This window comes from Heterocephalus glaber, unplaced genomic scaffold, assembly GCF_053883595.1.
Source record: "Heterocephalus glaber isolate CG9 unplaced genomic scaffold, H.glaber_assembly_v1.0 deba00001773, whole genome shotgun sequence".
Lineage (NCBI taxonomy): Eukaryota > Metazoa > Chordata > Mammalia > Rodentia > Bathyergidae > Heterocephalus > Heterocephalus glaber.
The window spans coordinates 9,559,956-9,587,661 of NW_028258463.1; the positions used below are offsets into that span (position 1 = coordinate 9,559,956).

General features: G+C 44.3%; 1 protein-coding gene across 4 annotated transcripts in view; it reads right to left on the reverse strand.

Moving 5' to 3' along the window:
- The window catches only part of Ikzf3 (IKAROS family zinc finger 3), a 126,152-nt gene that overhangs the window by 14,616 nt on the left and 83,830 nt on the right, over positions 1 to 27,706 (reverse strand). For 3 of the 4 annotated variants that reach the window (XM_087202584.1, XM_013077646.3, XM_087202585.1), the window contains 3 exons: positions 12,237 to 12,497; positions 10,961 to 11,128; positions 8,844 to 8,960 (listed from right to left, as the gene is read on the reverse strand). In XM_087202584.1, the coding sequence (XP_087058710.1) occupies positions 8,844 to 8,960; positions 10,961 to 11,128; positions 12,237 to 12,497 (546 nt within the window). Of the gene's footprint in view, positions 1 to 35; positions 8,821 to 8,843; positions 8,961 to 10,960; positions 11,129 to 12,236; positions 12,498 to 27,706 lie in introns of those variants that run through there. The other variant, XM_021240075.2, reaches the window with a different exon arrangement.

Sequence of the window (27,706 nt, forward strand, 5' to 3'; positions counted from 1 at the left end):
CCGAAGGAGCGGAGTGCAAGGTCTGCTGTTGTTACCTGTTATTACTGCCGATTCCCGTCCGTCCGGGATACCCACCGTGGTCAGCGAGGCCCACACCAGGCACATTCAAATCTTGCAGTCTTATGCTGAGATGGGAAAGCCCAGCCTAGCCCCAACCAGTGCCTTCATTAGCAAGAGGAAGTATTGAAGAAACAGGCTGGACGTGGTTGGTTGCAAAAAGATAAATAGATGGAGATCTTCTAACCCCCATCAGCCTTCTGATTCTGAGTAACTGCATGTAACACCTGCACGCTGACATAACTCTTCTTAACAACTTTGAAAAAAAGAGCACACTGCCCCAGATTTACTGCTCTGTTTATGTTAATAGCGCTTTGAAAATAGACACACTCACCCCGATAGCAAGACATCTACTCAGTGATTTGTGTATTGAAATTCTGAGTGGTTTTTTTTTTCTTTCTCTTTTTAGCACGCTCCTCTCAGTTCCTATCTTTCATACACCGTTTCTCTGGGCTCTATGTGGTCTGTTTCATATGCTCTTCACATTTCAGAACCATCTCAGCTAAAATTTCCCTGAGCCACACTGTTGAAATTGAAGAAAACTTGTTATCACGGATTTCTATTGTACTTCTAATGAAAATGTGAATCAAAACTGCCTGAGAAGACAGACTCACGATCTTCCGGGAGGAGGGCTTCCAGCAGGGCAGGCCATGTTCTCAGCTCTGGCTGCCCAAGGAGGGTCGCCTGAAACACCACACCCAGGCCCTCACACGGTGCAATCAAGCTCTCCAGAAGAAAGCCTGGGCATCAGCATTTTCGAAGTTCCCCAGATGACTTAAGAATACAGCACTTATTGAGCACTTCGGGAAGCCAAACTGGAGTGAAGTGGCCATGTATTTCTGATGTCTCTAGGAAGAGGACACTGAAACTAAGGGACTGGAATGAAAAGGAAGTGGTGGCTGCAGGAGAGATTTTCCCCCCAAGTATATGCAGTTTTGGGACGTGGCAGGGCTCATTCTGTAATGGAAGAATACGATGTATCTGCTGTGTGGAGAAATTCTGGGCTGGGCATGGTGGCACACACCTGTGGTCCCAGCACTCAGGAGGCTGAGGCAGGAGGATCACTGTGAGTTCAAGGCCAGCCTGGGCTACACAGTGAGACCCTGTCTCAAAAAAAAAAAAAAAAAAGAGAGAGAGAGAGATTCTGATACACAGAAATAATGTCACAGATCCCATGGTCTGTCAGACAGGAGGTACCAGAAATGGATATTCCCAGAGAAAAGAAAACTGGCTACTTTTGCAGTAAATGAGTAACAGAGGAAGAGCTCTAGGGTAAGCTAGTCAGGCAAGGCCAGGATGAGAACCAAAACCAAAGCCAAATTAGGAAGACACAAGACAGCCTTTTTTTTTGAGACAGGGTCTTGCTATTAGCTCAGGCTGGCCTTGAACTTACTACATAGCCCAGGCTGGCCTGGAACTCGTGGCAATCCTCTTGCTTCAGCCTCCCAAGTGCTGGGATAACAGGCATGTGCCACCATGCCTGTCTAACACAATTCAGTCTTAATTCTTAACATTTTAAAATTTTACATAAGCATAAAAACCCTATGCCAGTCATTATACATTATAAAGCTCAATGTTGGGCCAGGGATTTAGCTCAGTGGCTCTGCTGCCTGGCTTGCAAGCATAAGGATCCGAGTTCTATCCCTGGTACCAAAAGAAAGCAAGCAAGCAAGCAAGCAAGCAAGCAAGCTCAATGTTTTATTTTTTGGTGTTCCAGGGATTGAATTCAGTGATGCTCTTCCACTAAGCTATATCTCCAGCCCTTTTTAAAACTTTGAGGCAGGGTCTTGCTAAGATGCCCCTGCTGGCCTTAAACTGCAGTCCTCCTCCCTCAGCCTCCCCAGTAGCTCGGATTTACAGGTGTGTGCCGCAGTGTCTGGTTTTTTTTTTTTTTTTTGGAACTGGGGATCGAACTTGGGTCCTTGTGCTTGCGCAGCAGGCAGCAAAATCACTGAGCTAAATCCCCAGCCCATGGTTTGTTTTATATTTTAAAATTCAAGAATAAAAGGAAATCTGGCTCCCAAAATGAATAAAAGAAGAGGATGGTGACCATGTCAGTACTTACTAAAGCTTGTTTCTTGTCAAAGATATCCTGGTCTTAGAGAAAGAACTCAAAGCCTCTAGTGGAAGCTTGTTAACTAGTTCTCTAAATGGAAACAGGAAGGGGCAGCGGAAGGGGCCGGGCAGCGCTGGACTAGTGGTAAGGTACTGGGCTTGGGGTCCTTGGCGACAGGATACTGCTACTGAGTGAAGGTCAAATTCTGTCCAGTCCTGGGATAGGTTTAAATGACCAAACAGGAAACTATTATATATATTATTTCCTCTCACACAAACCACCACCAGATGTGGCACTACCCCAAGCCCCAAAAGCAGAGATGAAAGTCAGAGCCTGGGATCTGAAAGTCAGACCCCGAGGCTGTTAGGGAGCTCTTTTTTCTCAGACGCAGGGCACAGACATTTCAGTTTGTGCTTTGGCTAGTAACATTTCTTTGGATGTGAGCCACTCTCAGAGGCTTAAATCCACGCACAGCTGCCCTCCCTCCAGTGTTTACTATCTGAAGTGAGAATGACAGGCAGCACTTGGGAAGTTTCACCCCCGCATCACCGCTATTCTTGGTAAGTCTCCTGCAGACGCCCCAGTCGGGGCCACACTACTGTCTAGGACTTACCAGGCACTCTGCCACCAGCCTCCACTCCCCACTTGTCTCTTAGCTGTCACTGCCTACATTTTACCAAAGTCACCCTCAGTGACAACAAGCAGCTTCCTGAGGCCACGTCATCAACATCCTCTACATTCAGGAGGATGCTGAAGTGTGGACACATTGACCTAAATAACCGTAATTAGGGCAAGTCACCAAATGGCAACCTCCTGAGATAACATCATCCTCATTCCTGTCACCCACCAGGCTGGTCTTGAGAGTCATTTCCAGATGCCTCTGACTCTAAATCAGTGACCAAATGAGTGACATTTAAGAGAATAAAATGCCAAGAGTTCATGGGCGGGCAGATCGTTTGAGGCACAGGGAAACTTTCCCATCTCCACAGCTCTGCTTAGGTTGGAGGAGACTCCACACAAACCCAGGGCCTCTGCTCCCTTGCATCCTGCTGGCTCACTCATCCCAACCCTCACTGCCCCTGGGCACCTGCGCTCAGCTCAGTCCACCTGCAAGGAGCTGCTCTCTATCGGCAAGTTAGGTGAAAGCCTGATTTATGACTGAATTTGGTACACTCTCATTTTTTTCCCAAACTGCTGGTCTTTTTTTGTATGTGTGGAACCGGGGATCAAACTCAGGACCTTGTGCTGGCCAGGCAGGCACTGGAGCCACTGAGCTAAACCTCCAGCCCTCAAACTGCTAGTCTTTTGCCTCACAATTGTTGGACAGCTGATATGTAAAACCACTAAATGAACACTTTTTTTTTGGTGGTCCTGGGGGTTGAACCCAGAGCCTTCACAATGAGCTATATCCCCAGCCCATTTTTTATTTTTCATTTTGAGACAGGGTCTCACTAAGTTGCTCTGCCTATGATTACACTTGCAAACCTCCTGCCTCAGCCTCCCAGAGTCGTAGAATTCCAGGCCCGTCATGAGCACACTTTAACACAAAGAAATAGCTTGCAGTGGGACAGTCTCTTTGGGATTAAAAAGGGGTTTGGGCAGCACACTAGAAAAACCAAAAAGGAGGATTCCTGGCTTTTGGTCCCCTGCTCCCCACTGTCTATTTACAGAGTCTGGACTTATTTATCTTGCCACATAATGTCTCTGAAATGTAAGTAGAGGGAAACCAGTTTGGCAAGACAGTAAGGGAACAAGATAATGGCTTTACTGAGGAAATCGGAAATCCGTTCTGTTCCGGGTGGTGTTTGGCAGTTTAATGTTGCAAGGGGTGGGTGTGGGGAATGCGGGATGGTAGGAGGACCAATTCGCACATTCGGCCGGGGCTGGGTCTGGATCCTCCTCCCTGTACGTCACCTGTTTCTACAGTGGGTGCTCATTTCCACTGGCAAAGTGATTTTAAAGACATGTTGATGGGGCGGGGATTTAGCTCAGTGGTTTTGCTGCCTGCTGTGCAAGTGCAAGGACCCGAGTTCAATCCCCAGTACCAAAATAAATAAATAAATAAATAAAGACATGTTGAAAATAAACAGTGAAATGTAATTCAAAAGTAACAGTTGTAGAATGGGTCCCTCTGCCTTTTTCTCTGCAGAAGCCTTAATACTGTCAGTTAACTGTTTCCATGATGCAGTTCTTATCTCCAGGTGATTGTACATTGACTGGTATTGTGTTTCTGTTTTTGTGCAAAACCCTTCATTAGGTCTTGAGTGTTAAATGGAGCTTAAATAAAAGGCACTGCTGAGAAAGAAAGAAAGAAAGAAAGAAGAAAGAAAGAAAGAAAGGAAGGAAGAAAGGAAGAAAGGAAGGAAGGAAGGAAGGAAAAGGGACTCCTTCCTGTCTCTCCCATGGTGTGGTCAGTTGGTAGCTAATAGTGAGTGGAACAAAGGGGGGTTATTGAGCAATAAGAATTGATTGCTGTCGAGGATGGAGGCAGGTTCTAACAAAACACTCACCTCAAACTCTTGCCTTTTTGAGCAAGTAAAATGAATTCTATGCACGCAATGCTGGCTGGGAAAAGAGACCTGAAGTTTTAAACACTTTTTGTTTGGCCTGCTATGTTAGTAAAAACCCAACTCTATCCTTGAAACCCTCATGCCTGCATTAGCTCAGCTGGAAGGATGAGAATGCAAAGCTGTGACTCCTAAATTCGTAAATAAATGGAAATATTCAATTACTTTAAAATTCTGTGATTGCGAGAACTCATTGTTGTACAAAAATATGCCCAGCTCCAAGTTTTTGGAGTTTGTGTGAAATGAGGCTAAATGCAGCTCGGTACCTGTGAGTCCCTTTTTGGAACAAAGATGAAGCAAATGAGAAAATGAAGTCCACGGTCTCCTGTCTCTTTCTCTGCCTTCTCATCTACTCGCCATTAAGAGGACAAGGCTGGAAGATTTTGATGTCACTCAGAACGCCTGGCACAGCACTGGAGCCGGCGGGCTATTAGAGCTCCACTGTCCTGCAGAGCTGTGAGTTTTCCAAGGTAGGGGCTCAACTGCCTGGCACGCAGAGAGCTCAGCGCTGCTGTCTCAACAGACGAAATGACTGGCGAGGCCGGAAGTCCCAGCACCCGGCCCCCGCGTGATCTTCGGGATGCTGGGCTTCGCTCCCAGGCCTTCTTGTCTGTCTGCTTCCAGAGCAGCAGCTCCGCCCGGGCCTGGGTCCCACACCTCCCTGTCCTTCATTCTGAGCTAGCACCTGAGGCAGGAGCGGTAGCCACCCGCCGTTGCCTTGGAAGTGAAGGGGAAAGGCCTAAGAGGCGCCGGGTTGGTCAGGCTCAGAATGGAGCCCATGCCCACACTGGACTCCCGCTTTTACGGAGGAAATGGAAACGGAAACCAGGTAGCGAGCGGTGTCCACAAGGAAAGGATTGGCTTATTGTAAACTTTCTTTACATTCTGGATCCCAGGAGAAATCATGGGAACTACTGAAAGCAAAAGAGAGTAATATATCACTGACACGCAGTATTTAGACTTGATGAAGCTGTGACTTCACACGTTTTGCCACCTGAAACTGCCATTACAATGTTTCTGTTTAAAAAAAGTCAAAACTTGCTGACTTGGTTAACCCTTCGTTTTTTTTTGCTGAGACCTAAAGTATGTTGCATGCATCCATCAAACCACCCTACGAAATGCAAATTAACTCAACCTCTATTTCAGCATTTCCTGAATCACCTAATACCACTGAAGAGAGCTAAAACATTTCTCTTGTTACTTTTCCCAATTTCAAATTGCTGAAAAGGTAATGAGAATGGGAAGTAAGGTATATTGTATATACTTCTAGGAAAATCAAGACACGCATATGGATATTTGTGTCTATTAGTATGTTACCTTATTTCTTTTGCTAAACAACTCATATACAACCTTTAAAAACACATCTAATCAAGCCAAAAAAGTGGGAAAAAATCCAAATGTTCATTAACAAATGAATGGGTAAAAAGAATGTAGTAAATCCATACAATGGAATATTTTTTGGTCATAAAAAGGAACTAAACACATACTTCAGCATGGGTGTACCTCAGAAACTTCACTCTAAGTGAAAGAAGCCAGCCATAAAAGGCCACACATTGTATGCTTCCAGTTATATGAAATGTCCAGAATAGGAAAATCCATATAGACAGAAAATAGATTAAGGGGCTGGAAGGAGGCGGAATGGGAAGTAACTGCTAGTGGGTGTGGAGGGCCCCTTGGGAGTGATAAAGTGTTCTAGAGCTAGGCAGTGGTGGTGTTATGCAATTCTGTAAATATACTAAAAATGATTGCATTGTGTACTTTTTTTCCTTACACTACTGAGATTGAACCCAGGGTCTTTATCCTGAGCTACATTCCTGGCCCTTTTATGTATTTTTTATTTTGAGATAGGATCTCACTAAGTCACTTGGGTTTGGGTTTGAACTTGTGATCCTCCTGCCTCAGCCTCCCAGATTACTGGAATTACAAGTGTATGCCACCACATCCTGTGAATTGTATACTTTAAAAAGGTGAATTTTATGCTATATAAATTATACTTCAAAATTAAAAATACGGCAAATTGCCAAAGCCACTAAAGGCTATAATATTTGTTAGAGCTGCTTACTGAATTTTGGCAAGTCTCCATTTCCTCGGCTCTAACATGAGGAAGTAGGTTCAGATGCTCTCCCTCAGACTTTGGCTTTAAACACTGCTGATTCCAATTGGGTTTTCCTAACGGGGGCTTTTCACAGGGAGTGCTTTGGCTATTACCTGAAATACAGAGCTGCAAGTAAAAATGCCTACATTCCATCCTTGGGCAAATACTGCCCAACATTAAGCATGACACTTTGATGTCAAAATCCAAGTTTTAGGGTATTTTTAAAAAGTACTTTTGGAGGCTGAGGCAGGAGGATTGCCAGGAGTTTGAGGCCAGCCTGAGCTACAAAGTGAGTTCAAGGCCAGCCTGAACTACTTAGGGAAAAAAAAGGCGGGTTTTTTTTTGTTTTTTTTTTTAAGGGAGTAAACATTACTCTCTAGATATAAGGAGGACATCCAACTCCTTGGTAAAAACCAAAGATGTCATCAGGATGACAAGCAGAAGCAGCGCAAACCGATAGAATTCAGCGGGCCAGCTCCTAACTGTAAAATGACCTTTATCTAAAGCAAAAGTTTCCTCCCACCCAGAGCAGGGTTAGAATACTCATGATTTCCACTCCATTTTCCCTGAGATTTACATTTTTTTCTGTTGTATTTTTGTATTTGGCTTTAGGCTGCTCAACCTATTCAGCTGCAACCGCTGCTGTTAGACACCAAGTCCCATGAGAATTTGTACCTGTTCCCAACAGGCAAATGGCTCCTGTAACCAAAGGCGAACGGTTCTGCTCTGAGCTGCAGAACCAGGCTGCTGGTCAACTGAATGGGACAAAGCGCAACTGCAGAGATGAGACACAAAAGAAGTTCAGGCTGATCCAAGTGAAGAAGGAGAAGGAAAGAAAACCGCCATTGATGTAGGGAGAGATGTCTAGGGTTTCTACCAATGGTCAGTAGGCTTCTAATTCAAGTCACTGAATGAAACAGGAAATCCCCCCAGCCAAGTATAAACATCACAGTAAATAAACAGAGCCAAGTGTGGGAGGAGGATTCCAAGTTCGAGCCCAGCCTGAGGAACACAGCCAGACCCTGTCTCAAAAAGGCTTGGGCTATAGCTCAGTGTGAAAGTCCTGGGTTCAATCCCGGTACCCACCTCCTCTCCCCCAAAATCATGAGCAGATAAGGATACAACTGTTGAGCCCCGAACAAATGAGGAGGTAGGATTAGATGCTCTCTTTCATCTAATCTTACAATCTAATCAGTAAAGAAAATCCTTGTAGTTTTGTGTGTGTGTGTGTGTGTGTGTGTGTGTGCCCGCGTGTTTGTACCAGGGATCAAACTCAGGACCTGTCACTTGCCAGGCAGGCTCAGTGTCACTGAGCTAAATCCCTAGCCCAAATCTGTAGTTTTAACCAACTGTTCCCTAGTCATTCCCCAGCCAGCTGCTCTACCTTACCGCTGGCCATTTTAGTTATGGAACTACCTTCCTCATCTTATCTCACAGCAAGCTGTCAAGAAGTCCTGCTGGCTCTTCCTTTAATTATCTATCTATCTATCACCTATTGACCGTAGAATCAGAACACTTCATTATCTTTGCCACTGCAAGACACACTTGCTTGTACCTGGACTCCCCAGTTTCTCACTTTCCTTCAGTGCAACCTTTTCTCAACAGCAAAAAGAGTGATTCTTTTCCAATGAGAAGTCCAATGATGTCAACTCACTGTGTTCAAAACCCAAAGTTCTTCAGTTTCATTCCAAGTAAAAGCCAAGTCTAAAGACTTGGCAAAGGATGAGATCTGGTTTCACTTTTCCTCTCTGGCCTCACACCCCATTACTTATTCTGCTCCAGCCACAGAGGACTTTCCCATTTGAGCCCCTGGGCCTTTGCACTTGCTGTTCTCTGGTCCCCTGCCAGGCTCACTCCTCCCTCATCCCTCTGGGGCTGTTACTGGAGCGTTCCGAACCTGACTCACCCTCACCGCCAGCGTCCGCTTCATTTTTCCCAATAGCACTCACTACCTTCTGAACCTCTGTTCGTTCTGTCTGTAGTCCGCCCCTCCATGGGGGCGAGGTCGCTGGGGCACCAGACGCTGCCGAGCGAGTGCGTGCTCGCGGAGGGGGTGCTATGAACTCACCGGTGCCCCCCAGGTCCGGGCTGTGGAGAAAGGCGCGGCAGCGCTCCTTGTGCTCCTCCAGGGAGCTTCTCTGCTTGTAGCTCCTCCCGCAGAACTCACATTTGTAGGGCTTTTCCACTGGAAGGAGAGCAGGGGACACTGAGCGGCCCTCAAGGCTTCCGGGCTCCCCCAGGCGGCGGACTGGCGCCCTGTGAAGCCCGGGTGTGTGGACACTGGGGTCTATGCTATGTTTACATTCAGGAAGCTGGAGTTAAGCTGCGGATTACTCCGGCCTAGGGTCCTTTGAAAGGACCAGTTCCGTGGCAGTAGAAGGGGTCTGGATTTGTTGGTCAGCATAGCGTTTCTAGCTCCAGGCTGAATCTCGTTGCTTCTTGTTTAACAACAATGGGCCCCTTTTGTTCTGGCAAGAGGTTCGTGTGGTGTAGGAATGGAAGGGGAAGGGATTTCGCCCTGTGGCATGCTGTCCTCAGGGCTGCGGCCCTAACCCGGCTCAGAACGCCTCAGAGCCCGGACGAGTGTGGATAAATCTGTCATTCCGGTCCAGCGGCTCTCACAAACTCTAGGCTTGGGCAATCAAAGTTGAGCTATTTTTTTTTTTAATCAAAGCTAAGGATATTTTTGAACAACAGAATGAATGAAGAATGAATTGCAGAAATGACTTCGCTGAAGATGAAGCATACCTTTCCTCAAAAGCTCACCCATGTAACTCTAGCTTCCAACTCAGCCCAAACACTTTATTCCTTGAAACACGTAAGTAATAACTTCAATGATTTATGCAAGATTGACTTGTCTGACTGGTTGGGAAAATATGTCCTAAGAATTTGTCAGAGTTTTAGAAACTGAAGTTTTAATTTTCGTTCTTTTTTGCAGTGGTGGGATCAACTCAGGCCTTATGCCCAGCCCCAAGTACTGATTTTCTAAGTCCTTTTGCTCTTCTAAAATAGAGGTCTTGGGATTTATAGTACTAAAATATCCTTATAAAATTCCAAAATAAAATAAAATGCAGGTTTCTAGGGCTAAAAATGTTAAATTTCTACACAAATTGAGGTTCTCTAAAATCTGTCTTTAAAATTCCTATTATTGTTGTTTTTTTACTTTAAAAACATAACAGAAGATAACTATCCTAATCCTTTTTTTTTCCAGCAAACTCATCTTTAATTTGTTACTTTGAAACATGAGACACAAAAGAAAAAAACCCAATCTTTGCCATGTATGATCTCCCGTGGTGGCTTTGGTTGGGGTTGACTTGTTTAATCCTAGTTCCTGAATTGTGACCAGTTTCAAGACTGGGGCTGGATTTTAGTCAAAGCAGTAGATGTAGATTGACATTAAAAAAACACACTTTTTTTTTCAATTAAAATTTTGTCCGATAACATCAAGAACATGAGGTCCCAAATTTGAAAATAAACCCAGTCTTATTTTTCTAAGAAGGAAATTCTAAATGTTGAAAAAAAATTGCACTATCTTGGTTGCTCAAAATAAGGAGTAAAAAACATCAAGAGGCCACAGGCCCCTATCAATTCTTACTGCTGTGCATCTTTCAGAGATTGAAAGTAAATAGACTTAATAAGTAAGAGGAAAGCTGGGTTTAAGAAATGTAGCCCAGAATGGCCCAAAAGGACCTCCAAGCAATGACTTATACCTGATTTGCTGTTTTTTGTAGTTTACAAAACTATACATCCTTGGGCCGGGGATTTAGCTCAGTGGTTCTGGCGCCTGGCTCACAAGGTCCGGAGTTTGATCCCCGGTACCAAAACAAAGCAAAACAAAACAAAAACTATACATCATTTACTTGTTCAGGGCTCTGAGTAGAAAGTGTGTGTGTGTGTGTGTGTGTGTACAATAGTTTACCATGAGAAACATAGCAATGGCTATAATTTTCTTGCAAAAACTACAAAGGCATTTTTCAGGGTGGGCTCTTCCTGTCTGGCTGCTGTCCTCCAGGGGTGTGAGGATGTGAGGCAGACGGAGAGCAATTAATGCCTTAATGGAAGTGCAATTAGCCCTAGAGGTCTCTGCTGCTGCTGCCACCCTTCAGAACTGCAGTGACGGATTCGAGCCTCTGCACTTAACTCTGCAGTTTCCAGGCTCACCCTGCATGCTCGGCCCCCACTTACCAGAATGCGTCCTCAGGTGCCCCGTGAGTGCATCCCTCCTTTGGCACGCATAGCTGCAGAGGTGACACTTGAAAGGCTTTTCCCCCGTGTGCAGTTTAATGTGGCGGAGGAGGTTACCTTTCTGAGTAAAAGAGGCCCCACACTGATTACACTGGAACGGCCGTTCACCTTGACAGAGGACAAGAAAGGAGATTTCTGGTCACCGGGAGGAGGAAAGCACAGGTACAGATTAGATGCCTGTGGCAAAGCGCATCTTCCTGACCACTCTGTCCACGCTAGGATCCGCTGGGAGCTGCATTTCCAGTCCTGTGTGAGACTCCCTTGTGGAATCTTCCCTCAAAAAAAAATGCTCCCACCCAGTGAGACTATCCTAGGTATTGTCTCATCCTGAATCAGAGCAGACACTCGAGTAGTTCTAGGACAGCTTTTTTGTTTTGTTTTGTTTTTTGCTTTTTTGAGACATGGTCTCACCATGTAGTTTAGACCAGCCTTGAACTCACTATGTAGCCTAGACTGTCCTCGAACTCTCAGTGATCCTCCTGCCTCAGCCTCCCAAGTGCTGGGATTACAGGCTTTCACGACCATGGTCAGTTTTAGGATAGCTTTCTAGACATGAATTTTCATATTACTGAACATTCTTCTTAAATATAATCTCCTTTGAAATGACTTATAGACTCAAGTCCCAGTAAGGTGCTGAGGACCACAAATGCCTCCTTTTAGACTTCAGTTTGGTTGTCAGACACAATCTACTGGCTCTGGGGGACTGTTGTTCACAGGTTTTCCTATAGATTGTCTGGTCACTGTCTGGAGATACCGTCCTTAAAACTAGAGATAAAAACTATAATCTTTCATCTACCAAATTTGAACCCAATACAGTAAAGAGATCTTTCTTTTTTGGGTACCAGGGATTAAACTTGGGTCCTTGTGCTTGCGCAGCAGGCAGCAAAACCACTGAGCTAAATCCCTGGCCTGAGATCTCCTTTTATTAAAAGTGTCATACAAAAATACAGAGAGATATCTAAGAAGCCAATTACACAATGCCACTCCTACTTATTAACTGAAGAAAAACTATTTGGCTGACCTAGAACACTGTGCTCTTGTAGTCTTTCTTTATTCACGGCGTTTGCCAAATCATTGGATAATTGGCAAGGCAGCGAGGGGGAGACATATCGGAATTATAGCAAAGGCCAAAGGAAGTAATCCAAATTCTACCAGGTCACTTGTTCCTCTGTGGCTGCAGACAGCTCCCAGAAGAATGAAAAAGGAGATTATTTACCAGTATGGCTCCTCTTGTGAACCATTAAGACATTGAAGCTCACACAGGACAAGCCACACACATCGCAGTTCATCTTGCCACTGCCTGGCCTGCCACTATCGTAGGAGGCAGCATGTCTCTCCAGCTTAATGTTTTCATATTCGTTATATTCTCTTGCATAGCTGTAAGGAATTTCAGGCTCCTCCATAGTTCCCATGGGCTCTGGCTTTAAAACATTCTCCTCTCTTTCACTGTATTCATCCTTCACTTTCACGGAATCATCTGCAGGGAAGAAAATGCAAGAAATGAACAATGACTGTATTTGCAGCTATGAAAATATTTCAAAAAGCACAGACACACAAGTGACAGTTAAATACCAAACTAAGCTCACATGGTGTTGTTCATCTACAAGACAAGAGAACATCGTTAGGGCAATCACTCATTATGTGACTTCAGAACCTCAGTCAGAGTAAAACGCACGCATAAAAACAGATGACAGTGTTTTAGGCCATCCAAAATGTCGAAGACAACAGGTTTTAGTTACGTCTGCTCCAAGGGACCATGAAACAAGCATTTTGAACAACTCAGATCTAGCACTTTTTTGGTGACTGCAGTTAAACAGGCAAGGTGATGTGCTCTTTAGGATCCAAGGAGGAAATGCCATTTTAATCCTTCAAATGCATCTGATTTAGGCCACTAAGACAGTTGAATAGTTAAAACAGTTTTTTATGATTTTAAGCCACGCTTTGCCTCTCCCCCTTCCACGTGTATGAACTACTGAAACACACCTTATCTCCCCATCTCTTCTGGAACTGATAAAGACACAGCACTGAATGTAAAGGAAGCTGTTAGCGCTGATGAAATGGTGTTGAGAAAGAAACAAAGGAGAAGTGATTATTTAATATAAACTAAGGAGTCCCTCCCATCAACATTAGGTAAACAGGGTTCAGCCTAAGCAGGGGAAAAACGCCTGGGCCCAGGGTAAAGAGGATGCCACCCGAGACCCTGGACTGCAGGGCTGGACAGAGGAGGAATTACCCGAGTGATCAAGACCATCTTAATAAGGACTATTAACTCTTTTAGGGTGAAGAAACGGAGAAGACACATGTATATGCTAACATTAACAAAACTAAATATGTGTCTGTTGAAATCATACACATTTGTAAGGGATTTTTAAATATATATGCTTCATCTTTCAAATGGGTCCTCAGAAACTGAAAGCTGTCCTTCCCCATGAGAAATCACAAGTCAATGGAATTAGGGCTCAGTGGGACTACAGAGATTATCTAATCCAGCCCTCTTGCTTCTTAGATAAGGAGACGTGGAAGCAATGTTTCTGGTGATTTGTCCAAGCTTATGTGGCCATGTACTAGCAGAGGAGTGGTTCGAATGATGAACTTAATCCCAAACTCCCAATAGCGTGGATCTGACCTCACACATTAGATATAAAAGGTCTAAGTGGCCTCTTGCTAACTCTGTTCCACACCCTCCCTTCACTGAGGGTAGATGTGAAAACCCAAAACACCCTGAAAAAAAAGGTATTTTTAAAAACGGCATCCCTCCCAAAACACACCAGTAAGTGTTGCTCCTGCAGCCACACAGGAGGAAGTTCAGCTGCAGCTGTGCCTGGGTTGCTACCTTCCACCCAAGTTTCAATTTTCACTTCTATCAAGGCTACCTTTCATCTATATTAACTGTGTTTGCTTAATAGAGCAACGCAGGCCCTAACCACTGACGGTGGAGTGACACCGTCCACTGCTCGCCACGGTTCACAGTTCACAGTTCACAGCCTCTCCCTCTTCACAGGCAAGGACAGAGGCTGAAGGATGAGCCCAGCATGTCCCAAATGTGTCATCCTGTGCTGCTGGGCTCTAGATGAGCTGATGGCCACGTCCTACTCCGAACGAGGTGTGTTCCTTCTTTCTCTGGACAGCCCCTGCCTGACTTCAGGTGGATTTTGTTTCCTTCAGTTGTTTGGCTATTTTTAACTTTTAAGAGAAGGATGCACCTGAGGCTGTAGTCTCCCCTCTTCCTCCGTCTCTCCAGCTGTGGGTAATATCCCACCAAAGGTTGAGTGCTCTTCAGTTTGCATGTAGGCGTTTAAAAGAACCTCAACGGAAAAATTCAGCTGCTGAAAACCAAAAACAGCATACTGTGAGGGCCAGCACAAAAGGATCCTTTTGATTTTGGTTAGAAAATGTGAATATGACCACAGGCAGGCCACTTCGCAGTCAGAGAACATTGAAAAATAGTGAGTGAGATCAGGGGTGGGGTCTTTCTGAGAACAGAGGACAGAAGAGAGCTGCTCCTGACCTCCGGACTTTGTCTGTGCCCAGCCTGACCTGGAACCCCAACTTGGCTCAAGGTCAGGTCTTGGCGCTGGTCCTTTAGCACTTGGCTATAGAGCGAGGAAGGCAGCATGGGAGGCCAGGGCCCTGAGGGAAAGCAGAAGAGCCACTGGGCAGGGAGCAGGGGGTTCCCTGGGACCACTGGACCAAAACAGTTTTGGGTACAGATGCCCATTTAACTGTTTCAGACAAACGACCTGGACGACCTCGGCATGGTGCCTGAGGGTCAGCAACTTGGGGTTCACTCCGTGAAGGTAAACAGAGTTGCACATTAGAATGAGTCAGATCTAAGGTACAAGGAGGATTCCTGGGAAATGACTGCTTAGTACCCAAATGCAGTCCGGTGAGGGATCCACAAAGGAGCCTGGGCTGCTCTGATAAGGAGACGCAGGCGTTGCTTGGCAGGAAGCTACGTTATACTCCTAGAAGATACTCGCAACTGTTTCTAAGACCAAACACCATTTTTTATCCCAAATTTGCTTCTAATTTGTGACTTGTGTATAGTTACAAATGGCATCTCCCTTCTTCTGGGTTTCATTCTTGAAACTGTGAAACCCTTTCCCTTTCCCATCTCCACATCAAGTCAGTCTCCAAAATTTCCTCACTCTATGTCCTCAGGCTCTCCAGCTCCTCTTTGCCTTTCCGTTTGCAATTTGGTTTAGCCTTATGTCCTCCCTGAATCCACCTCTCATGACGTTCCTTGCTACTCAGACTTACTACACAGGTAACTTATGCTTCCTGCCTCGACATCCTCAAAATGGACTCAGTTTTCCCTGTAAGGTGGCTTTTCCCTTCCTAATTCACTGAATCTGTTCCTCTGATGATCACCGATAATCTCCTGGTTCTCGAATGCAACTTGTGGATGCCATTCCCACCGTCTTATAATCCTTGGCAACATGGACCACCGTTCCGTGTCTTTCTAGCCTCCTGTTTGGTCAATGACATTGTATGCTCTTCCTTTCTTGTTGCTTCCTTCTACCTCCGTGTCCTGTCCCTCTCTCCTGAATCCTGTCCTTGATCCTGTCCTCCTCCCCCTGCCGCCCTCCCCTATGGAAATCTCATCCATTCTTAGGGCTCTGCCTGGCATCTCACACGTGAGTCCCAAGTACAAGCCTCCCACTCGCAAACTCCCTCCCCTCCCTCAGCCCTGTTTCCAAAGGTTTCCAAGGCGTCCTCCCAGGTACTCAGCCTACAGCCTTACAATCTTCTTCCCTTGTTCTTGTCTGGCCCCTTCGTTCCACCAGTCATTGGTTCTCACCCTGCACCCACTCTCCTGTCTGTTTCTCCACTCACCTCAGAGCCTCCACAGTGCCCCTCTCTCCTTCCCAGCTCCTCTCGTACATTACCCTGAGATCGCTCCTCCTAAAACTACAGCCTGCTCATGTTCTGGCCCCTCAGGATTCTCCAGTATTTTCCGCTGCCAGCGAAATAAGGTCCAAATTCAGAAACGAAGATACCTAAAAGGCCTTTGTGATTGGCCCAAACCTACCCTTAGAATGTTGATTTTGAGTACTCAGATGTCTCTCACCAACCCAAACAATTTCTAGGTATTCTTGGTTATGTTCATATTATTCCTACCACCTAAAAGCTCTTTCCTCAACAGATCCAAATCCCACACATCTAAGGTCAAGCTGCTAGCCTTCCCCACTCCTTCTGTCTTCCCTGGCCGCCCAGGGGAAATAACCTGTCCCTTCTTCCTCTGACCCAGTTATAAATGCACCTTGTCTCCTCTAGGACGTTTGAGTGAGCTGTCGCTGGAAGCTACACAGGTCGTGTGTCTCTGTGGGTGTCTCTGTGTGCACAGACACGCACACTTTTTTTTAAAAGCTCAATATTCTCTATGATACTGCTTAACCTGTGTCTCCTGAGACCGGAAGTTGTCAGGGTGGCAGCAAACCTGCAGTCCCAGCTACTTGGCAGCCGAGGCAGGAAGATTGCTTGAGCCTCGGAGTTCGAAGCCACCTGGGCAACATAGCAGGATTCTAACTAAAAAAAGAAAAAAGAAAAGCAAAGACTATAGGTCGTATGGTTTTAAAAGAGAAATTTGTGGCTTCTACCATAGACCTATTAACCTACGTGAGGGAAATGGAAATCTGCATTTTAAAACATACTTTCCAGGGCTGGGGATTTAGCTCAGTGGCACCGTGCCTGGCTGGCAAGTGCAAGGTTCTGAGTTCGATCCCTGGTACCACCAAAACAAAAACCATGCTTTCCAGGTAACTCTTAGTCATGATGGACTCTGAGAACTGCTCTGGAGCCTGACACAGTGCCCTGTGTACAGCAGACATTGACAGACCCTTGGTACCCGGATGTGCCATGGCCTTAGCCTCTCAACTCGCCTGAAATGCGAGTGCCTCTTACACCTCACCCATTGCCAGATTATCCATCTTGTGGCACCAAAACCCTTGTTAGAAATTTTCCGGGACTTTACCCGGCTTGCAGAGTAAAGTCACGCTCCCTGGTGAAGCCCACCCGGAGCCTGCCGCACGCCCAGCTGCTCATCTCCTTTCTCGATACACCAGGACCCTGCTACCCACAGAGAGCCTCGCACCCAGCACGGCTCATCAGAAATGCAGAAGCTCAGGGGCCGGGGATTTAGCTCAGTGGTTTAGAAGCCTGCTGCGCAAGCGCAAGGACCCAAGTTTGAGCCCCAGTACCAAAAAAAAAAAAAGAAAAGAAATGCAGAAGCTCATACCCCAAGCCAGACTTCCAGAATCAGAGTTTGCAGTTTAACAAGATCCTCATGGGTTGCTCTGTACAGTGGAGACAGAGAAGCACATGAGCAGCCTGACCAATCATGCCTTTCCCATCCCAAGGTGCCCCCCACCTCCCGGTCCCAGCCAAACTTCAGATGCAGCTTAAAAGCCTCTTCTTCCATGCAGTCTTCCTTGATGCTCTCTCGTAACCAGGGAAAACATTCTTGTTTCTCTGTTCTCCACACCTGTATCACCGTGGTTTTTGTTTAGCAAGAGACAAATGACCAAAATGTTACCTGAGAAACAGTGGCCTTGTCCCACTGACCTGCATCACACAGGCAGAGATGTTCATCACCGTGGCTGCTGATTTTCAGCTGTTAGGGACTGGCAGCCCTGAACCACTAGGTAAAAGCACAGGATCATGCCAGTCTGGGAACAAAGCCTTGAGTCTACTTGAGGAACTGCCTCACAGTATTCTGAACTCACTTTTCGTCATGTGAATAATCTACTATGTTGGTTTTGTAAAGTCTATTCTCCTTAAAATACGCATCAGGTTTCTTATACAATTTAAATCGACACTTAAAAGACCATCAAAAATCTTCGTGGGCATGTGCAAAATTTTGCTTCTTAAGTCAGGTGGTGGGGATGGTTGTTTTGTTCTTTTATCCCTTAAACTGTACATGTAATTATATTTGCCATTTTGTATTGTCTGATCTACTCTATAATAAAAAAAGTTAAAGGCTTCCTAAGTCAATTTTTTTATAATTGAAATTGTGGAGAAAAGATCATGGCAAACCACAAATTGCTGATAAAGGTAATTGCGATACATTCCCAGAGCAGGGAGAAGACGTCTACATTGAATCTAACCCATAGGAAATTAGATTAAACTAAACTTCTTTGGGAAGGCGCTGCCCTGGGGTCCAACTGCTCCCATCTCTGTCTGTGCTCTGGAGCCTCGTGGGGAGATGACATACACTGACACACACCCCCCAGACAGAATTTTGTAGGCTGAGGAGAACAAAGGTCTGGCTCTCTGGGGCTGAGGCACATGGTTTCATTTCCTGGGGTGATGGTTATCACATGAAAGGCTCACACTCCAGAGTAGACATTTTTGGTTTCACCTGAGACACTGCAAAACAATGGGTCCTGGAAAAGATCCAACATCTAAATCCTTCAGGGGCAATAGCGGTCTCAGCCAACTGTGCCTCAGTTTGTTTTTACAGGCACATAAAATGCTCGGCTGGAGAGAAGAACCTATCAAAGATGCAAACAGAAGAGGCGACCTGGGTGCTTGGACCACAGGTTGGCGCCTAGAGTAAAAAGGAGGCTGTGAATTCGGCCCTGAGCTAGGAGTGCTCAGGATCCAACTCCAGCGGGGATGGAGTTTGAAGTAAAAGCCTCGAGTTGGCCAGCAATGCTGTGAGAAGGGACGAAACGCGGCTGTGAGGCACACGAGACACAAAAGGTGATGCTGTTGAAGTGTTTTACAAGGATCGGGGGTCATAACCATGAAATCCTCAGCACATGCAAAAGTCAACTGGATAACAAAGAAGCTTAATCATCTTAATGTGGCATTTTAATGACGCCGCTGATTTGCTATGCCAATTCAGAGATAATGAGGCCCTAATGCTACAGATGTTCAGCCAGGCTAAAAGGAAGGGGGGAGGATGGGCTTTCCTCATGTGCCATTTTCTAACTATCCAATTAAACAAATTGTGAAAGCATCTAAATAGTTTACCGGGTTTTGACAGCTGTTAATAGGATTTAGAAGCTTGAAGCGCTAAAGAGCAAAATGGGAGATATATGTTTTGTAGGTATTGAGTCTACAGAGTTTGTCGCTGTCACCCAGCCCAGCACAAACAGATGACTAGAACAGATTCCCCTGTGAAATTAATGTCTGTGCGTCTTTCCCACACAGCCCCTTTGTATTAGGAACAAGAACACTGAACTGATGGGACATTTTCACTTTCAAATCCACACTTTTGTATATAAAGCAGCAAGAGAGAAAAACCTATGATATTATGAGAGCTAAAGAATAAGGAGGACTTTTAGTATTCCCTAACTAGTAAAATTATAAAGCTTCAATGCAGACTGGAATTTCGATCGTTGATTCACAAGACACATTCTGGTTTGCATTTTCTCTTATCAAATGTGAAATGGTATGTGGAATGCAATGCCCTGCCAGCAATCCCAATTACTTGGGAAGCTGAGGCAGGAGTATCACAAGTTTGAGGAGAGTCTGGGCAATTTAGGAGACTGTCTCAAAATAGAAAATAAAGGGGCCGGGGATTTAGTTCAGTGGTTTCGCTGCCTGCTGCGCAAGCATAAGGACTCGAGTTCAATCCCTGGTACCAAAAAAAAAAAAAAGAAAGAAAATAAACAGGGCTGGGCATGTGGCTCAGTTGTGGAACATTTATCCAGCATGTGTGAGCCCCTGGGTTCAATCCCCAGCTCAAAAAAAAAAAAATTAAAATTAAAACGATGGACAGCTATTAACTTTTTAAATGCTGATTTTAAAATCAGGAAAAGATGAATCAGACTAACAGGAGATACAATATTAATATCCCAACAGCAGAGAAATAAGAGCAGGTCTGGGTAACAGTCAGTTGGTTTAAGTTTTCATTAAAACATGTTCTCATCAGACTTTTAAATTTTTCTGTGAAGAATTTACACTGGTAATCAGTAAATCCTGTCATTTCAAATGCAAAAGCACTAGCATGAAAACAGAAAATGTTTCTCTTGCAAGGGACTCCCCTCAATTTTACTAACACATTAGTCTTTATTACCTGATTATCAAGGAGTTCATTCATTGGCCTAATAAAAATTTTTAAAAATAATTTCAGTCAATTCTTTGCTTCCCCATTAGAACAAGAGGAGCTTTACAGTGGGACCACACCATCCATCAGCAGGAGGGGATGTTTCAGCTGCTCAGTGGGGATAAACTCCTCAAAGGTCGCAGGATCAGGTGCAATTTTACCTCTAGAATTCTAACGGCTGGAGAACATGACATATGAAGGCTCCCTCTAAACCATAAAGCACCATTTCATTCTGCCTGCTATAAAGATTTCCTTTTTCTATTATTTTAATCTATGTATTATGTTATTTTGAACTTATATTTCTACCCTTGATCTTAGCCAAAAAGCCGAGAAGCGACTGTATTTATATTTCTAACAAATACCTGCTAACCATCAAAAAATAATGGATGGAGATACATTCAAAGACATGGAGGTTTTAGATGTTACCTAAACATGCTAGACATAGACAAAAGGATGTATCTGGTGGAAGTTTCATTTATAAATCCAGAAGGAAAAAAAGTTCTTTTCATCCAAAATTCTCCTGCACAGAACAGTCACTATCTTTGTTAGAAATAGCATTGACTTGCCAGGGATTTAGCTCAGTGGTTTCACTGCCTGCTGCGCACGTGCAAGGACCCGAGTTCGATGCCCGGTACCAAAAAAAAAGAAATAGCATTGACTAAGAAGTATAAGTGTGTTAAAACATAATTCTTGGTAGAACTGAAAATTATCATCCAAATACAATTAAGTTGTCCAAAGAAATTCTGACTGCCATAATCCAGTGTCAGAGTCATAGGGAAAGGAAGGAGTGAAAAAGTATTCCATGTCCACGGCCTAGGAGTTCTTGGTGCTCGTAGTTTGTGCTGTGTCCTATAACAGTCAAAATGCTGACGCCCCATGTAGACCTGGAGTATCTTCAAGTCAGAGACCAGGTTTTAATGATATCTGTGTCCCAAGAACCTATCAGCAGGTACAGTTACTTTATGAATGAATGAATGAATGAGCGAACAAACTCCTTGGGCAGCCTCAGCTAATTTACCGATCATAACTGGCCAAAGAGGGAAGAAGTAGTCAATCAATGAGAATAAGGTGCCCCGAATTTGCCTACAACATTCTGAAGCTGGTACGTGGCCTTTAGAGCGTCTCCTGGTGGTGCCCAGTTCTCAGGGTTTGTTTCTTGAAATTTTTGCCTTTTCACTTTACATTCTCTCCTCATCCAACTTTTTACTGCTGGCGACTCCCAACTATGCAATTCGAACAGACTCCCTGCCACAGTGTCTCCCAGGCACATACTGTACTTCCATTCATTTCCTGGATTTCCTGCTATGTTTCACACACCACAAGTTGCAAACTAGCTCATTCTTTCTCCTCCTCCTCCCTTACCAAGTCCATTCTTTCTATAACATTCCCACTGCTCCTCCACAAAATGCTGCTTGATGTCAGCATCTGTATATAATTCTGCTTGTACCCCCAACATAAATACCGTGCTTGTTACAGAGCCCAGTGACTGCTCCCCAGTACAGCAGGAGGGAGGGAAGAAAAAAGGTGGGAAGGGAGGGAGGGAAGGAGGGAGGAACAATTACTCTGTTCTTTGCCTCAAGTACGAAATTAGGGTTGATAGCGTTTTTTTAAAAAATTGCAAGGTTGCAATTTTCCCTGAAGCTGGCACATTAGCTCAGAGCAGAGGGAACCAGTGAGTTGTATTTCTAACTAAAGGCACACCGGTCAGTCGCAAAGGGTACAAAGTGTTCTTGAAGGATGGAAATGAGTCTAAGGATTAACAATGAGAAGATTCTTATTAACATTAAATTAATTACAAGTCAAAAAAAATGGAAGAAACGAGTTGATTAAAATAAAATATGTAAAACTAATATAAAATCTACCATCCGTAACATATTATTTGGACATTTAGGCCGCTCTGTTTAATCACTTCTTCCCTTGCCGGGGATTTAGCTCAGTGGTTCCAGCGCCTGCCGCGCAAGCGCAAGGTCCAGGGTTCAGTCCCCGGTACCAGACAAACAAACAAACAAACAAAACCTCACCCTAATCACTTCTTCCCTCTCTGGTTTTCAAATACTGAGACAAGGCCACTGAGAAATATGGAAGAGACACAGCCCTGTCTTCTCGTAGGTGAACGCGCAGCACTAAAAGCCACAGGGGAGCAAGCGATCTTGTCACAGGAACATGCTCATCCCTGGAGGTGACGTACAACGAATGATGAGCAGCTGCCCAGCCACACACTTTCAGGCTTCGAGCAAAGCCGATCCTGGCTCAACCAGAAAGTGCAGAGGGAATAAAGCCTGGCAGAGCAAAACTAGAATGGAAGGCAGCCAACAAGCTGGATCACACGATTTCTTTTGCAAATGGCAAGTTCTAATGATCACAAATAGAGAGGTTTCTACTAATTGTATTCAAGTAATAGAATGCACAGGAAAGGGACAATATGGAATTTAGCTCTTCTTTTTACCCAGTGGAAAAGGATTTGGATGCCTTGCACTAATGACCAAGGCAACCTTAGCAAGTCACCTGACTTCGGTGAATTTTTTCTTTTGTGCAAAGATAAAATCTACACCTCACAGGGTTGTTACGGTAATGTAATTAAGCAAAATAATGTATGTAAAGTTCTAGCATAACAGCTGACACATGCTATTGTTCATGATGTTGAGCTAGGAAAAGATTTCTTAGATACAACGCCAAAAGCATGATTCATAAGTGAAAATATTTCATAAATTAATATGGCAACCCAATTAAAAACAGACAAAAGATGTGAGCTGACATTTCACCAAAGAAATTATACTAATGGACAATAGGCCAATGAAGATATTCTTCATCATCAGTAGATAGAGAAATGTGAATTAAACCATGACAAGTTACTGTGTCATACCCACTAGAGTACCTATTATCAAAGACACACAATAAGGACCATTGGCAAGGATGGAAAGAAAAGGGAACCCTCGTAGGTTGCGGGTGGGAATGTGAAACAGTCCAGCCATTTGGAAAACAGTGCGGCAGCGTGTGGCCTTCTGCATGGGCCTAGGAATCTCAGCTTCCCACTGTCCCTGGCCTTGTGCGATCGGCCCTCCAGCGTGGGCTGACCTTGGTGACTTGCCTCTGATGAGCGGAACTTGGTGAAGGCAATTACGTTATGAGTCTGGGACTTGGATCTCATTCGTAGCCTTGCTCTTGTGTGCTTCTCTGGTAAGCAGCCAGGGGCCAACCTCCAGTGTGGAGACGCGACCCTCAGTCTAAAAGACCTGAGGACCGAGTCCTGACAACACCCAAGAATGAGTTGGGAGCTGATCCTCTCTCATCTCTCTAGTATGAGACCACAGAACGGGTCAGTGCCCAGATGGAAGCCCATGGCAGGGACCCTGAGGCAGAGGACTCAGGGACGCTGTGCCTGCTGAGCTAGCACGTTTGTACTGCTTTTTGTTGCTAACGTCTGGCGTAATGTCTTGCACAGCAATTGATAACTAATGTAGGGAGTTTCTTATAAAATTAAACAAATTTACCACATGACCCTGCAGTTCCACTCTGAGGTAATCTACTCAAAATAAATGAAAATAAATGTTTACACAGACTTGATATAGATGTTCATAGCAGAATTATTCATAAGTGCCCAAATGCCAACATGCCAAGATCAAACGAGATCGGGCATATTCAGGGTGGTATGCCTGTAGACTAAAGTGCAAACATGCCAATGTCCACCAATTAGTGAATTGATAATAAGATGTTCTATGTCAGTGCAATGGAATACAGAAATAAAAAGAAACAAACTACCGATACATGCAGCAATGAGGATGACCATTATATCAAACCATTACGTAAGTAAAACAAGGCAGAAGTAAAAGGCAACCTATTGTATTATTCCACTTATACGAAAGATGCAGAAACAGTGGCACATCCACAGGGCAAAACTCAGATTCGTGGCTGCCTGGGGCTGGAGGCTCTCAGTGGGGATTGACCACAAGCAGGGCACGGGATCTTTTTAGGGTGATGAAAATGTTTTCAAACATGCTGGTAGTGGCACAGCTCTGTAAGTTTACTGAAAAAAAATCACTGAACTGAACACTCAAAGGTATGTAAGCTAGGCATGGGGTGCACACCTGTAATTCCAGCACTCTGGGAAGCTGAGGTAGAAGGTTTGCAGATTTGAGGCCAGCTTGGGCTATTTAGTGACTTCAGGAGATTCCTATCTCAAAAAAAATTTTTTTTTAAAGAAAAGGGGCTGAAGGTATAACTGAGGGTGAAGGCCTTGGGTTAAATATCTAGTATTTTAAAAAAAATAAGTATATAAATTACAAGCAGACCAACTCTGTTCAAAAATAAGAAATAAGTATGGATCAAACAAAAGAAAGCTAAACTGATATCTAACCACCCTGATACTGCTGACTCTGTAGCAAATGTGGAGATTTTGGCTATCCATTTACCAGCTTCTACAAGAAGCATCATGACAAGTATAGTAATTTTTGAGCTCTCATCAGCTTCATGTGAAAAAAAGAAGTCCTCAAAGAACATCTTTAAATCAGATGCAGTGGCACATCCCTATAATCCCAGTGGCTCAGGAGGCTGAGGCAGGAAAATTATAAGTTCGAGCCCAATCTAGGCAACCCTGTCTCAAAAAATAAAAAGAGCTAGGGGTATAGCTCAGTGTGAAGATCCTGGGACCAATCACCAACACCACAAAATGCAAACAAATAAACAACAAAACACAAAACCACTTATCCTTAACTCCTTTTGTATCTGTACAAATGATTTCATGCCCTTTTCAACAAAACAAACAAGAATAACTAACTGATTTTAGAAAGCACAGGGTACCCTTTTCTAGCATGTGTGTGACCTTAGGTTCAATTCCAAGCACCACAAAACAAAACACCCACCCCCAACACATACAAGGCGCATGTCCTCAAGGAGTGGGAAAGGAGGTTAGAACAATTATGAAAGAGTTGGTCCAATAGGAGACCTTTCATACTTAGCTATTTTATTAGCAAATATCTAACTACTGATTTTTGCTCTCATTCTAAATTGAATTGTAATCTGTAAGGATACAATTTTCAAACTAGATTACTTTTTTTTTTTTTTTTGGTACCAGGGAAAAACTCAGGACCTTGCGCTTTCGAGGCAGGGAGAGGAACCACTGAACTACATCCCCGGGCCACTGCAGATTACTTTTGTTGCCATATTTTGTGCTTTCATGAACTGTTCCATCTCACTTCTGTTCTGTTAGCTGTGTGGTGTGCTTTGCTAAGCTACAATTACTAGTTAACTAGCATATCTCTGACCTACAAAGGCAGCAGTGGTGTAAGCGCATGTGGGGAAGCCCTCTGCAGTTCCTTCAAGGGAGTGAGAGCTCAGTTCTCTTATGAGGCAAAACATGAAAATACTGTAAAGAAAGATCTTTCTATATATACAGTGTCAGACAGAGAACCAGTTCAACCGGAAGAACTACAACTGGAAAATCAAGTTGATGGCGAGTAGGAAACCAGTCGTATAAAAATGCCAGAGATGGTTCTGGGATCTAAGCGATAATGAGAGGCAATAAAGGACCATTCAGGGGAGAAGAGGGGATACAGAAGTATGGCCACAAGCCTGAAGTGACTCAAGAGCAGTCAGTCAGAAGCCTTTCCCATTTTCTCTAGGGCAGCTATGAACTTCCTTGTGGGAGTCACTAAGGAAAATGAGGGTATGGCTGGGATTTCTGCTTCTGTAGCCTCAGGTGCAGAAAAGCCTGGTTCTAACGAATCCTGTCAATGTCTTTAATGCCACCAGACTGACAAATACAGCGAAATATCTATCGTGATCCCATTTTTACTTCTTCAGTTGACATAATTAACAAATCTATTACGGGTAAGGTCACAAATTATTTTTAATTATTAAACCATGGGTCTCCATATGTTACTGTTTAGACAGCAACACCCACTGCAGAATACAGTTTGCAAGACTGTCATTCACACAACCATAAATCTAGATCCAACTGCGGTCGGTTAAAGCAGATTTCAACGGGGCAGCTAAATGAGAGAACATCTGGACCTCCCATTCAAAATGAGAAAGGTCACATGTTAAATCCCGATAATCTCATTTATTGGTGTTTGAAGGTTATACGCCAAGGGCTGGATTACTAGGGTTCTCCTTCAGACCTGGCACTGATATCTTCATTCATTCACTGGACATGTGACACTTTAAAAGCCAAAGCTCTCAAACCACTGTGTTGTTAGTCACTTCCGGACACACTTTTCCCAACAGTCTGAGTACAGTACTGTGTCAAACTATTGCTGGGGCACTGATTAAATTCTGGAAAATGCCGCACGACAGAGCTGTAAAGGGTAATGTCTATCCTTTTAAAAACTATTTTGCAGATTTTCACCCAGCACTGTTCTAGAGATGAAGCACCTACAACTTTCCCCATCAAAATTTAAAAGGAAAAGCCTTTGCATTAGCGAGGAATAAAATTAAAAGGTTGCCCCAGGATTGGCTCGAGGATGAGCATAGAGAAAGGGGAGTGGATCTATCTCACAATTTTTCATAATCAGTATATATTATTCTACACACAGCCCGAACTAAAGCAGGATTGTTTATGTTGGAAGGCATTCCACAGAATGATACATACAAAAGCAGCAAAGCCAAGAGCCTGAAGACCTTACACACTTCAGTCAGATTTTTTTCTTAATCATTTTTGGCATTGTGGACCTCTTGGAAAATTGTGCTCCTGGCCCAGAAAAGCATAGACTTGCCTACAAGCACAAACTTTCACATACTATTCAGAAATTTCTCAAGCCCTGACATACAAGGTTGAGAATTTCTCTGCGTTAGGCCTTTAAATAAGCTCCAGGTTACACGGAAGGTGCCTTTGTGTGTACTTTGTACACTGTATATTCCAGCAGTTCACACTCAAACTTTTTCCTCAAGTATGATCAAAAGAATCTTGAAATATTATATTTCTCCCTTGTATATAGTGGACATTAAGAGGACATTAAGGGGCCAGGGATTTAGCTCAGTGGTTTCGCCGCCTGCTGCCCAAGTGCAAGGACCCAAGTTCGATCCCCGGTACCAAAAAAATAAAATAAATAAAATAAAATACTTGTTTACCTGTATTGTAAATACTGATGGTTTAAAATATCAATGCACTCTTTCTTCCTCCCTCTCTGCCTGCCTTCCTGCCTTCTTTCCTTCCTTCCTCTCTTTCTCCTCCCTCCCTCCCTCCCTTCCTTCCTGTCTTTCTTCTTTGGGGGTGCTGGAGATGGAACCCAGGGCCTTGCACTTTCTAGGTGAATGCTCTACCACTGAGCTACATGCCCAGCCAGCCATGCATCTCTTACTGAGAAGGACAGAATAAAAATAACTGAAAAGAGAACAGTTAAGGCATTCTCTAACTAGCCCTTGGTTTGGCTCCCTACAGATGGGCGAGGGATGTTCCCTTTGGGGGTGTGCCTTCTGAAATGTAGCACAGAGAAGGGTCACTGAGGAAGGGAGGCAGGAGAGAAGACTCTCAGTGGCAGCAGCCTCTAGCCCAGTGATGGGGAACCTTGTAGAGACGAGTGCCCAGACTGCAACCCCAAACCCACTTACTTATCACGAAGTGCCAACACTACAGTAAAACCTGAATGCTGAGGTTTTAGTTTAGAAAAAAACAACTCATACATTAACATCTTTTG